Here is a 13,426-nt window from a genome sequence, read left to right as displayed (position 1 = left end):
GCTTGCCGATCAGAAGGTCGGCAGTTCGAATCCCCGCGACAGGGTGAGCTCCCGTTGCTCGGTCCCTGCTCCTGCCAACCTAGCAGTTCCAAAGCACGTCAAAGTGCAAGTAGATAAATAGGTACCGCTCCAGCGGGAAGGTAAACGGCGTTTCCGTGCGCTGCTCTGGTTTGCCAGAAGCGGCTTAGTCATGCTGGCCACATGACCTGGAAGCTATACGCCGGCTCCCTCAGCCAATAAAGCGAGATGAGCGCCACAACCCCAGAGTCGGCCACGACTGGACCTAATGGTCAGGGGTCCCTTTACCTTTACCTATTGCTTATTGGGTTTCTATCCCACCCTGCCTCCTCAAGGGCTCCTTGTTGGGATCGTGCTCCCAATCCCACCTTCCTCAGCCTCCCCCACCCACCCAGGATGCTCTCTCCAGCGCCCCCTTACTGGTTGTCGCGGGCACCCCCTACGTCACAGTCGCAAGGCCGGCAGCCATGAATGTCAGGGCTCAGAGCCCAGTGCTCCGGCTGAAAAAAAGAGACACAATTATGTGTCAGCCAGTCGGGGGGGGGGGACCCAAGCAAAGGGAAAGGGGGGGGGGAAGCAGGGCAGCCTGTTACTCACCAGGCATTGGTTGCAGCTGCGCCCGGTCACCAAACGTTTGCAGAAGCAGTCGCCTGCAATGGCGTCACATTGGGGCCCGTCCTGCACTGTGCCCCGGGGGTCGCACTGGCAGCCTGGTGGGTTAAAGACAAAAATAACCGAGTGCATAGAAGAACAAGCCTTGCTGGAGCAGCCCCAGCATGGCTTCTGCAAGAGCAAGCCTTCTCTCATGAATCTATTAAGAGTTGAAAGTGCCAGGCAGCAGAGAGAGAGAGAGAGAGAGAGGTGATCCAGTTGACTCTGAGCTCATCCACACTTGTCCCGTTATTTCTAGGCACAGATCAGAGAAATTCTGCTGTTTACTGCTGAACTGGAACAAACATCAATCTGTAGAATTAATTACGCACTCACTCAGATTTGTTACACCCAGGGCTTTTTTTTCAGCTGGAACTCACTGGAACTCAGTTCCAGCACCTCTAAGGTGGGTGCCATTGCCATGATAAGAGAACAAGAGATCATGGCGAGTTCCGTGAGCACCTCTTTTTCTGGAAAAATAGCACTGGTTTCATCCTACACCTCCTTCAAAAAGGAGTTCAGGGTTGCCCACAACCAACAGATAAAATGAGATTACGCCATTAACACTTTTATAGACTTTTGTCCTGAGAGCAAGCTACAGGAATGTGCAGGGATTTGAGCACAGGTCTCCCCAGTCGAAGTCTTGTGCCAGCCTTCCCTAACTTGGTGCCATCCAAATTTTTGGACCCATCAGCCCCAGCGAGCCTTTCCAAGAGTCAAGGATGATGGGAACTGAAGTCTAACTAGCTTGTGGTTAGCCTGTCTTGCACTCTATGCCCGTGGTTCTCTGGGCCACACTTTCAGAATCAGTGGCGTAGCGTGGGGGGTGCAGGGGGGGCCGGCCGCACCGGGCGCAACATCTGGGGGTTAGGGTTAGGGGGCGCAAATCCACGGGTAAGGGGGCACAAATCCACGGGTTAGGAGGCGCAAATTACTTGCCTTGCCCCGGGTGCTCACAACCCACGCTACGCCACTGTTCAGAATAAAAACTTGCTCATGTCATACCAAATTTTTTATTGATAAGAAATACATTGGAAAATGAAAAGAAACAGCTCCTAGCATTGTCCTGGGATCGTCCTCGGTATCACTTGATGCTCTTGCTCTTATTTTGAAAAGATTTGCAGGTTCTCATTTTACATTTGAAGGCTTAACCCCCAGATAATCATTTTTCTATACTGATTACCAGTGAAAACACAAGGATTGCTCTACCGAGATATTCAACAGTTAGCTATTCAGCAGGTAGCTTTGTGTTGTGGTAATAATGAATTATCACAAGGTTTTGAAGAAATACATTATAGAGGACGTTTCTTTCAGAAATACCGGAATGTCATATCTGTTTGATTTTAAAACAATGGAAAATATTTTACCCTTATAATTAACCCTAAAGATGACCAGCAGAAAGGCAAACAAACCATCATTGGTGATATCAGAAATATATATATTTGGGGGAGGGGCTATTGGGCTGTTTTGTTTTTTTTATTTATGTATTTTGTGGTTTTATATTTTGATTTTATCCTGTGAACCACCTTGAGATATAGGGTGGTATATAAATTCAATAAAATAAAAAGTGTGTATTGGCAATAAGTTATATGAGATCGAAATATGGAATAGACGGGAGGTTGGGTCTTTAGTGTTAAGACCAATTTATGTCTTATTGTTTGTTAAGGAAATTCTGCATCTATTGTTCTTCCTGTGTGTAATTTCGTATTTGTGTTTTCTCTTTTTTTCTTTTCTTGCTGTATCAAATAAATAAATAAATAAATAAATAAATAAATAAATGCCCTGCAAGCTATTTTTTTTAAAAAAATAAATACTACCGTATTTTTTGCTCTATAAGACTCACTTTTCCCCCTCCTAAAAAGTAAGGGGAAATGTGTGTGCGTCTTATGGAGCGAATGTACGCTGCACAGCTATCCCAGAAGCCAGAACAGCAAGAGGGATTGCTGCTTTCACTGCACAGCGATCCCTCTTGCTGTTCTGGCTTCTGAGATTCAGAATATTTTTTTTTCTTGTTTTCCTCCTCCAAAAACTAGGTGCGTCTTGTGGTCTGGTGCGTCTTATAGAGCGAAAAATACGGTGTATTGCGTTACACTGAAATGTTTCTTTGACCAGTGTGGCGCACCACAAACCTTTGAGAACCACCGGTCTATGCGGTGCGCTGCACTGGCTAAGCTGCCCACCCAGAATCACATCTAAAGGGCTCAGAAAAGGAGCTGCATATGGCCAGGGAAACCCCATTGGAGATACCTACGTTGGCAGCCTTGGGGGTTCTCCGCGTTGAGTCCGAAGAAGCCAGTCTTGCACTTGTCGCAGCGGACTCCCTGCACGTGCTCCTTGCAGCGGCACTGCCCAGCAATCAGCCCCAGCGCCGGGTCGTCGTGGGTGTCACAGACCCCGCCATCCAGGGTGCCGTCGGGGTCACAGTCGCAGGCTGTCAAGGGCGGGCGCAGAGCAAACCGAACAATTAAAGGCGCAAAGAGAAGCCGCTCATCCCTACCCTGTCTACCTAAACTAGTTAGAAAAGAAAACCACGCCACTTCCTTGGAACAGATCTGTTCCCTTCTTGGGAAAGCGGGTCTGCTGTGCCGAGCTGCGGTTCTTAAACCGTAAACAGATTGAGGTTGAATCCTGACAAGACAGAAGTACTGTTTTGGGGGGACAGGGGGTGTGGGGGATTCCCTGGTCCTGAATGGGGTAACTGTGCCCCTGAAGGTGCGCAGCCTGGGAGTCATTTTGGACTCACAGCTGTCCATGGAGGCACAGGTTAATTCTCTGTCCAGGGCAGCTGTCTACCAGCTCCACCTGGTACGCAGGCTGAGACCCTACCTGCCCGCGGACTGTCTCGCCAGAGTGGTGCATGCTCTGGTTATCTCCCGCTTGGACTACTGCAACACGCTCTACGTGGGGCTACCTTTGAAGGTGACCCGGAAACTGCAATTAATCCAGAATGCAGTAGCTAGACTGGTGACTGGGAGTGGCCGCTGGGACCACATAACACCGGTTCTGAGAGATCTGCATTGGCTCCCAGTACGTTTCCAAGCACAATTCAAAGTGTTGGTGCTGACCTTTAAGGCCCTAAATGGCCTCGGTCCTGTATACCTGAAGGAGCGTCTCCACCCCTATCGTTCAGCCCGGACACTGAGGTCCAGCTCCATGGGCCTTCTGGCGGTTCCCTCATTGCGAGAAGTGAGGTTACAGGGAACCAGACAGAGGGCCTTCTTGGTAGTGGCGCCCACCCTGTGGAACACCCTCCCTTCAGATGTGAAGGAAATAAGCAGCTATCCTATCTTTAAAAGACATCTGAAGGCAGCCCTGTTCAGGGAAGTTTTTAATATTTAACACTGTACTGTTTTTAACATTTGATTGGGAGCCGCCCAGAGTGGCTGGGGAAACTTAGCCAGATGGGCGGGGTATAAATAATAAATTATTATTATATTATTATTATTATAATGTGAAATCATTTCCGCTCTTAAAGAGAGGGGTTCTAGTCCTCAAGCCTGCCCAGAAACCTTGCCCTAATTAAATCTCAGCAAGCTCTGCTGCAACCACACGGCAGTGTCTGCGCAAAGACAGCCTCTGCTAACTTGGCAGCAAAGAAAGAGCACTTTGTTTGGAGGCACCCAACCCGCAGGTGCAGGAAGAAAGGGGTCCTGGTGATGCAAAATAGAAGTTTTCGGCTTTGGCAACTCCACATTAGCTTCCGAAACCGGACTCCAGGCTTGCCACCTTTGCAGATTCTCACGCTCCGCACCGCTGCTGAACAGTGGAGCCTTGAGCTTTCGAGGGAACGTGCCAAGGCCAGGCACAGGCCTTTTAAAAAAAAGGCTCTGCTAGCAAAACCCACACGCCAATATTCTTTGCAAGCTGTGGGAATTAGGCAGAGGGCAAAGTTAAGCAGTTAAGTAGAGTCAAGGCATGGGTTGGCAAACTAAGGCCATCTCTGGCAGCCAAATCTGCTCTGACATCTTCGCTCCAGCATTGTAATTTAAAAATTTTATGCTGTAATCTCTATAGCCTTACGCTGTCTGATTTTAGAGCAGGGGTCAGCAACCTTTTTCAGCCGTGGGCCGGTCCAGCATCCCTCAGACCATGTGGTGGGCCGGGCTATATTTTGGGGGGGAAATGAATGAATTCCTATGCCTCACAAATAAACCAGAGATGCATTTTAAATAAAAGGACACATTCTACGCATGTAAAAACACGCTGATTCCTGGACTGTCTGCAGGCCGGATTTAGAAGCAGATTGGGCCGCAACCGGCCCCCGGGCCTTAGGTTGCCTACCGCTGGTTTTAGAGGAATGTTAGGATATTTCCGTTCCACCTTAAAAGGGAGCAGGATGTTTGTGTCACAGCCTGCATATTTCCTGTTTTCACAGGATGTTTCTGTTGTGTCTTTGCTTTCGTTTTCTCTCTGTGTCTGGAGACACTGACGCAGGCAGTCATGTCTTTCTTTGTTCTGATCAACGCTGAATAAAACTTGTAAATAATGCTCTCCTGAGTGCGACTTTTGCTGTGAATTATCTGCTGATAGAGTGCGCATGAGCTCCAGAATGTGGCAAGCTATTTCAGGAAACTCATGTCGCTAATTGCTGATACTGCGTGCCTACAGGAGATCGATGGATCGTCCGGCAGACGGCTTGGGGCCATGATGGACTTTGTCTCCCTGGCAGTATCCCAACGCTTAGACCCTCTCTTATTCACTGTGAAGGACTTTGGCTATATAAAATAAACTGATTTTTTAAAATTATCCATCGCAGCAACCTAAACATTTAAAGGCCTCAGCAAGGCTCCTCCTTCAAGTTCCTGTTCTGCAGGAATGGGGAGTCAGTTGAGCCTTGGAGATGCCACCAGCTGATTCAGGCACCTGCATCCTATGAAGCACAAACAGCTACTTTCCCAGCGCTGAAAGAGGGAGCCTTTCCACAAGAAAGGTCCTTCGTCCCTGCAAACATGCAGACCCCAACCCCATTTCCACCCAGCCACCCGCCCCAATACAGTCGGCAGGCTCTCACCGCGGCACACGCTGGGGTCCCGGATGTCTTTGGTGGGGTCCTTGTAGTAGAAGGGCTTGCAGAGCTGGCAGTGGCGGCCCATGGTGTTGTGCTGGCAGTCGTCGCAGACCCCGCCGCTGCTGTTGCCCGTGGCCAGGTACACAGCCATGTCGAAGTGGCACTTGTGGGAGTGCTCGTTGCAGTTGCACTCTGTCGAGAGGCGGCAATCACATCCCTGACCTCACCAACCCCCGTCACCCAAATCCATGTGAATCTCTAAATTACCTCAGCCCCAGGTATCTGAAATGGCATCTCCCTCCCTATGGACCGGCCTGGGAATTAAGATCAGCGGAGAAGACCCTCCTGATGTCTTCACCGCTGATGGAAATACATGGGGCAGTGGCTCATGAGAAGGCCTTCTCAGGGATGGCCCCGAGAATGCAGAACTCCCTTGCCACGGATGTAAGCCTAGCACCATCTCTTTGCAGCCTTTCAAAACTGAAGAGATGAGCAGGTCTTTTCTGTGGTGGCTCCCTGCCTGTGGAATGCTCTCCCCAGGGAGGCTCAACTGGCACCTTTGTTACATAGATCTTTAGGCACCAGGCATAAACATTCATTTTCTCCCAGGCCTTTGGCTAATTCAAACAATCCATGGCCTTTTAAATTGGGGGTCGGTATTACCTTGTTTGTTACTGTGTTATGTATTTTCGTGTTTTCATATTGTAAACTGTCCTGTGATCTTTGGATGGCAGGTGGTATATAAATATATTATTATTATTATTATTATTATTATTATTATTATTATTATTATCATTATTATCATTATTATTATTATTATTATTATTAAACAGATTAAAATTACTTCAACTTTCTAAGCATCTGGGTAGGCTTGTCTAAACAATAATGTTTCTAGCAGGGCCGAAAAGGGTCCAGTGAAGGTGCCTGCTTGACCATAGAATTTAACAGTTGGGACTATGAAAAGCAGTACAGATATGTGATGATCAAAGCCCCCCGAACTTGAAGCATGGGAAGTCCCAATAAAAAATTTGTAATTTGGATTATTTGATATGCATATGTATAATTTGGAATATTTAATGTAATTGGATTGGATTGTTAAAATGGAAAACTTAATAAAAATGATTAAAGAAGAAAGAATTTAACAGTTGGAAGGGACCGAAGGGTCATCTAGTCCAACCCCCTGCAATGACCTCAATAGGCAGGGAGTTCCAAAGTATAGGTCCTGCCGCACTAAACAACTGAGGTCTTACAAACGTGGAACGGGCATTATGTGGCACCTGTAGCAGCGGCAATTCCACCAGTATATGATGGTGTACAGCAGCCTTTCTCAACCTGTGGGTCCCCAGATGTTGTTGGACTACAACTCCCATCATCCCTAGCTAGCAAGGCCAGAGCTCAGGGATGATGGGAGTTGTAGTCCAACAACATCTGGGGACCCACAGGTTGAGAACTGCTGGTGTACAGTCTTTCAAGCAACGCCTTCTATTGGGACTGGCGGTAGAAAAACGCCGCCTCATGGGTTTGTCGGGAGGGTGGCTTATTCCCAACCACGACTGCCCTCTCACACGGTAACCCTTCAGCTTTGCCTGTGGAGGCATCAACACTCCTCCTGGCTTCCCTGTACCCTCAACGCCCCCTGCTCAGATACTCACTCTTGCATGCGTTGGTGCGCCGCCCCTCAGCCGGGCGCCAGGGCAGCTCATGGTAGAAGTTGTCACACTGCTCACAGTTCAGCCCGTTGGTGTTGTGCTTGCAGACGCAGCGGCCATGCACCTACGGGCGGAGAAAGGGGGAGACCCAGGCCATGCCCATGGTGAATGGAAGAGGGCGGGTCTTTGCCTGCTCTCCTGCGTTCAGACTGCACACAACCTTCCTACCCTACATCATCATGGGCATGCCGCGCCCTTCTCAGGTATGCATCCACAGAAGTTAGGCTTGCACCCCACATAGGGGACAAAGGCCACGTTGCCTATGTATATTTTGAACTAAGTTGGTGCCCCAATAAATAGTTGAATTATGATTCTAGTCCTTAAGATAAACTTGAAAATGCATGTGCTTTTTCACATGGCTGGGGGAAATTATGAATATGTTCCAGCGGTCAGAGGCTAAAACTTCAGAGCTCTGCACAGTTCCTCATCTCTGCCTTTAGCTAGCAAAAGGAGAAATGCTAAAGCATCCTTAACCTGGTACCCTTGTTGGACTCCAACTCCCATCATCCTGGATCGGCAAGCCCAAGAGGCTCAGTGGTTTAGACCATGGCACCACCCTTCTCTACAGACCAGCCTGGGAATTAAGATCAGCGGAGAAGGCCCTCCCGATGGCTTCACCGTTCTCGGAAATTCAGGTGGCAGCGGCTCATGAGAGGGCCTACTCAGTGACGGCCCCAAGAATGCAGAACTCCCTTGCCACTGAGGTAAGCCTGGCGCCATCTCTTCGCAGTCTTTGAAAATTGAAGAGATGAGTGGGCCTTTTCTGTGGTGGCCCCCTTGCTTCTGGAATGTTCTCCCCAGGGAGACTCGCTTGGTGCCTTCGTTACATATCTTTAGGCGAAAACATTCCTCTTCAACCAGGCCTTTGGCTGATTAACATCCTACAGCCTTTTAAATGCATTTGTGGGAAGGGGGTTATTGTTTTGTTTAATTCTGTTTCAATTATTTATTTGTGCTTTTACAGTGGTACCTCAGGTAACATACGCTTCAGGTTACAGACTCCGCTAACCCAGAAATAGGACCTCAGGTTAAGAACTTTGCTTCAGGATGAGAACAGAAATCGCGTGGTGGCAGCGGGAGGCCCCATTAGCTAAAGTGGCACCTCAGGTTAAGAACAGGTTCAGGTTAAGAACGGACCTCCAGAACAAATTAAATTCTTAACCCGAGGTACCACTGTATCTTGGTATTTTTATCTTCTGAAGTGCCCTGAGATTTTTTGATGGAGGGCGATATATAAACCAAATAAACCAAACAAATAAGTTGTGGGGGGAGTTGGCACGCCTAATCGAGTGTGGTGTGTGCCTATGAGCGTTCCTAGCGCCTTACCATGCCCTCCACGTCAGCAGGGCTACGGGCGAGGGGGGCGCACTCCGAGGCGTGTCCGTAGCAGAAGCAGTTCCCACGTAGCACCATCTCGTACACGGCATAGTAGTACTTCTCTTTGATCTCCCGCCGCGAATCCAGCAGGTCGTCTCCCAGCGTGTGGAGTTTGGTCAAGTTCACCCGCAAGTTGGTGACCTTCAGGAGATCTGGCAGGCAGAGAGGTTGGAAGGAGTGAGAAGGCAGACACAGAGAGAAGCATCCCCACTGGGAAACAGCTTTCCCGGCTGGGGCTGTGGGTTCGAAAGTTGGGCTACTTGGTGGGCTATGAATATCAGAGTTGTCAACCCCCCGCAAGCTATCGGCCAGGACCAGTCAGAAGTATGCGCACCATGACGAGGGGAGAGGGAACAGATTCCCAGCCGCACACAGAGAGAAAGATAAAAAGAGAAAGAGCGACAGACAGATAGAGGCCACAGCTAAATCTAGCAGCAGCCAAAGCAGAAATCTGTCTAGGGCCAAATTTAACCAGCCCCCAAATAGAAGTAAAAGGCAGGGCCAGCTGCTGTCCACACTAGGATCCCAGGGAACTGTTTGCTAGCTAGCTATTTGTGTATATGTTTCTCTTTCTTAGGGAAAGAGGGTATGCTTGTTGGGTATGTTTGTCTAGATTTGTGTTCCCCATTGTGGCATCTCTGTGACACCCTCAAACACCCATTTAGTGTCCACCAATGCCCTCTCCCATTCCTAAATTTTAGTATACAGTGGTACCTCGGGTTACATACGCTTCAGGTTACATACGCTTCAGGTTATACACTCAGAAATAGTGCTTCAGGTTAAGAACTTTGCTTCAGGATAATAACAGAAATCGTGCTCCAGTGGTGCGGCAGCAGCAGGAGGCCCCATTAGCTAAAGTGGTGCTTCAGGTTAAGAACAGTTTCAGGTTAAGAACGGACCTCCGGAATGAATTAAGTACTTAACCCGAGGTACCACTGTATATATATTTAAGTCAGTGTTTTTCCTTCTTCTGCATTTGCTGATTTGGTTCAGGAGTTGTCAGCCTGCCGTTGCCTTGCGTTTCAATTGTGTAGGAGGGATGTAGGTGTTTTGCAAGGTTTTTTTTGGGGGGGGGAGGCAACATTCTGAGCTTTGCCGGTTTTTCTTCTGTGAAATCAATGTCTTGCCACGTTCATAATTGTTTGTTATCTCTCCTAATGTGCCCCAGGCCAAAAAAAAGTCTCAAAGACGAGGATCCATTGTTTGTGATGAGAAAAGATTGACTCAGCCATTTGGATCTGGTGAAAAGAACAAAATACCTTTTCAGGAGGAACATTCTCCTTAATTCCCAATGTATGTTCAGAAGGTCCGGGAGACACAGCCTTGCTAAACTTAAGCAGCTCTGGGCCTTATCACTACACGGGAAGGAGTTTGGATTTGATATCCCGCTTTATCACTACCCGAAGGAGTCTCAAAGCGGCTAACATTCTCCTTTCCCTTCCTCCTCCACAACAAACACGCTGTGAGGTGAGTGGGGCTGAGAGACTTCAAAGAAGTGTGACTGGCCCAAGGTCACCCAGCAGCTGCATGTGGAGGAGCGGGGAAGCGAACCCGGTTCCTCAGATTACAAGTCCACTGCTCTTAACCACTACACCACACTGGGCCATACCCAGGTTCAATCCTCATCATCTCCAGGTAGGGTTGGGAAAGATTCCTGCATGAAACCCTGAAGAGCCACTGCCAGTCAGTGTAGACTGAAGTGTAGGTGGGTTCCCACAAGGCAAGGCGCAGTGATAACAGCAAAAACCTTTATTGAACTACAGAAGTGAACAACAGGGACAAAGCAACTGCTTATATACATTTCTGAAGGCCTGGGCCACTCCCACTCCCAACGTGATTGGCTGTCTAAACTTCCAAGCTGCGAATCATGACTCAGAGTTTAAGGGCCAATGGCAGAAGCCCAAATCCTGAAATGTTCTGTGACTGGAAATCATGTATCGAATCAGAACACAGGAGCTCAGAATCCTTAGTCCAGACTCAAGCTCAGGCAAACACAGGCCACTGAATACATAGACAATACTGAACTAGATGGACCAGCCATCTGGATCAGTATAAGGCAGCTTCCAATGTTTCTATATGGCCTGGGAACCACACTGGGAACCATGAGACATATAAATGTAATTAGGAAGAATTCCTTATTGTGTGATCGCTCGTATTTAAAACCACAAGTCACTAATGAGCTGCCGTTTCCCAAACGAGCCCACTAGACTCATCCATTCATTTCTACCTCACCCATCTGCTAAGATGCGTAAGGTGGCTCGCAACCTTTTGCACAGTACAAAAGAAGAGCAGAACGCCAGAACGGCGCCACAACTCCATAAAAAGGCAGAAAAGTTCTCACTGAAATGAGAAAATATCCATCTCGACAAAAGCGTTTCCGTCGCCTGTCTGTAAACAATGATGGGGCCACGCATACTTTGCCCAGGAAGTAGTTCCAAATCCCGGGTGCCACAACCGAAAAGGCCTTCTCCACGGCACCTGCCCTACACCCACCACATCTCAGGTGGTAGGAAGACCTCCAAACCAGAAGGTACGCTCTTGGCAGAGGAGGAAGGATGCAGCTCCTGCAATGGGCCAAATAGCCCATAGTAGGGCTGCTTTTACGACAGTCGATCGCATGGCCTAATAAACATGGGTGTGCAAGTTTCTTGCTTGGTTTGCACAAGCAATGTTGTGACACATTACTGCTGCAATTTTGGCCTGGGTTCTGCCTACGTAATATATATATATAGAGAGAGAGCGTGCATTTATTTATAGTTATATTAAGATGGAAATATTTGGTGCAGCAGAAATGTTCCAAGATTCTTCTCTCATTCGGAGGTCAGAATCTCATTTGTCCACTGGGAATCCAACTCCTCTTAAAGTAAAGGTAAAGGTACCCCTGCCCGTACGGGCCAGTCTTGACAAACTCTAGGGTTGTGCGCCCATCTCACTTAAGAGGCCGGGAGCCAGTGCTGTCCGAAGACATTTCCGGGTCCCGTGGCCAGCGTGATGAAGCTGCTCTGGCGAGCCAGCACCAGCGCAGCACACGGAACACCGTTTACTTTCCCGCTATAAAGAGGTACCTATTTATCTACTTGCACTTAGGGGTGCTTTCGAACTGCTAGGTGGGCAGGAGCTGGGACCGAACGACGGGAGCTCACCCCGCCTCGGGGATTCAAACTGCCGACCATGCGATCGGCAAGTCCTAGGCGCTGAGGTTTTACCCACAGCGCCATCCGCGTCCCAACTCCTCTTGGGGGGGGGGAATACACAGTACGCCCAGCCTCTCCCTGCCCTAAACCAGCTCCTCCCTCCTCTGGCTCCCTCCCACAGAGAGACTCACTCAAGACAACCTCTCACAGAGAGAGAGACTCACTCTGGATTTTGGGGCTGTAGGGGTCACGGATGTGGATAGCTGGATCCAGCACTCTGTAGATTACCTGGAGCAAGGAAGAAAGAGCAGAGGGTCAAGGGGCAGCAGCCAGCTTACGAGAGCATAATTCTGCAGCTCTTGGCTTGGGCCTCTAGAAGGAGGAGGCAGTCTGCAGAGACCTAACGTACATGGTGTGTTTGGTGCTGAAGCCATCTCTCTACCCCAACCCCCCAACATCTCCCATCAGAGCTGGGTCAGCTGCAGGTCAGCACACAAGACACAAAGTTTGGCAATGTAGTTTATCTTTTTATTCAAGAAAACAGCCTACTTCTCAGCAACACATCCCGACAGGTTTTGCCTCTATAGAGCAGTTTCCAGGACTGGTGGTCTTCTTCTCTGATGGATGTTGCCCAAGCAGCCTCAAACTACAGATCACCTGTAATCTCTGTTCTGCCCTACGCATTGCCCTGAGTGTCCTTGGAGTCAAGGAGAGGGGAGCTAGTTGCAGTAGGAGACGCAGATTCCTGGAATTCTTCACCAGCGGCTTTCCCTCCCTCCTCTGCTTCAGCCTCTGTGTCTGAGCTGCTCCCTGTCACAGGCTCTCATCGCTCACTAAAGCCTGTTGCTTCTTCAGCATCCAACCATTCCTCTCTCCCCCTTACCTCTCCTCAGTGTCCCACCACCAATTCCTGGGCCCTGAGCCTTCCTCTTCTAGTGCTTCAACTTGGGGGTTCCCGGACTGCTACTTCCCACCACTCCTCGTCATCGAGTCCATCCCTGACACCCCCACAGGTAATCCTACTGCTCCGGATGCCCTGCTTTCTTCACTCACCTCCCCCTCGGTAGAGGGCTCAATGTCCGAGTAGCGTGACTCACAGACAACATCGTCCACACGCCACAAGGGTCCCCGGGAGGCAGATGGGAAGGAGGCGGCGCAGTCGTAGGCAAAGTAGCGGTACACCTGCCAGGTGCGGCCAAAATCTGCCGAACGCTCCACCAACATGGCTGCCGGCCGGAAGGTCTGCAAGGGGTAGAGGAAAATGGGAATCCTTGCATGCGTCCAGAACTATCACCTAGTAATTCGGGGTGGAATAGGATAGAGCTATGACGCAACCTGTTCGTACGTGGACGTCATCACTTGATGCACCAGTTGCCAAGGGATGAGCGCACATGGGCCCTAGAACAAGGTTGGGAACTCTGTGGCCCTCCAAATGCTATGGGTTGGACTACATCTCCCATCATCTCTGACCAACAGCCTTGCTGGCTGGGGCTCACAGAATCGTTGTAAGGGACCCCGGAGTCATCTAG

At 49.3% G+C, this 13,426-nt stretch overlaps 1 protein-coding gene across 1 annotated transcript in view; it reads right to left on the bottom strand.

Annotated features, from left to right (window-relative positions):
- LAMB2 (laminin subunit beta 2) overlaps positions 1-13,426 on the bottom strand; it is a 59,766-nt gene that overhangs the window by 30,336 nt on the left and 16,004 nt on the right. Inside the window, exons 5-12 of the mRNA XM_081181717.1 lie at positions 12,951-13,139; positions 12,122-12,185; positions 8,713-8,915; positions 7,330-7,450; positions 5,681-5,869; positions 2,921-3,100; positions 616-728; positions 439-518 (exon numbers count right to left, since the gene is read on the bottom strand). Coding sequence (XP_081037843.1) covers positions 439-518; positions 616-728; positions 2,921-3,100; positions 5,681-5,869; positions 7,330-7,450; positions 8,713-8,915; positions 12,122-12,185; positions 12,951-13,139 — 1,139 coding nt within the window. The remainder of the gene's footprint in view (positions 1-438; positions 519-615; positions 729-2,920; positions 3,101-5,680; positions 5,870-7,329; positions 7,451-8,712; positions 8,916-12,121; positions 12,186-12,950; positions 13,140-13,426) is intronic.

This window comes from Podarcis bocagei (genome assembly GCF_964188305.1).
Source record: "Podarcis bocagei genome assembly, chromosome: 2".
Lineage (NCBI taxonomy): Eukaryota > Metazoa > Chordata > Lepidosauria > Squamata > Lacertidae > Podarcis > Podarcis bocagei.
Note: the sequence above shows the minus strand (reverse complement) of the source record. Positions and strands in the feature narration are given on the sequence as shown.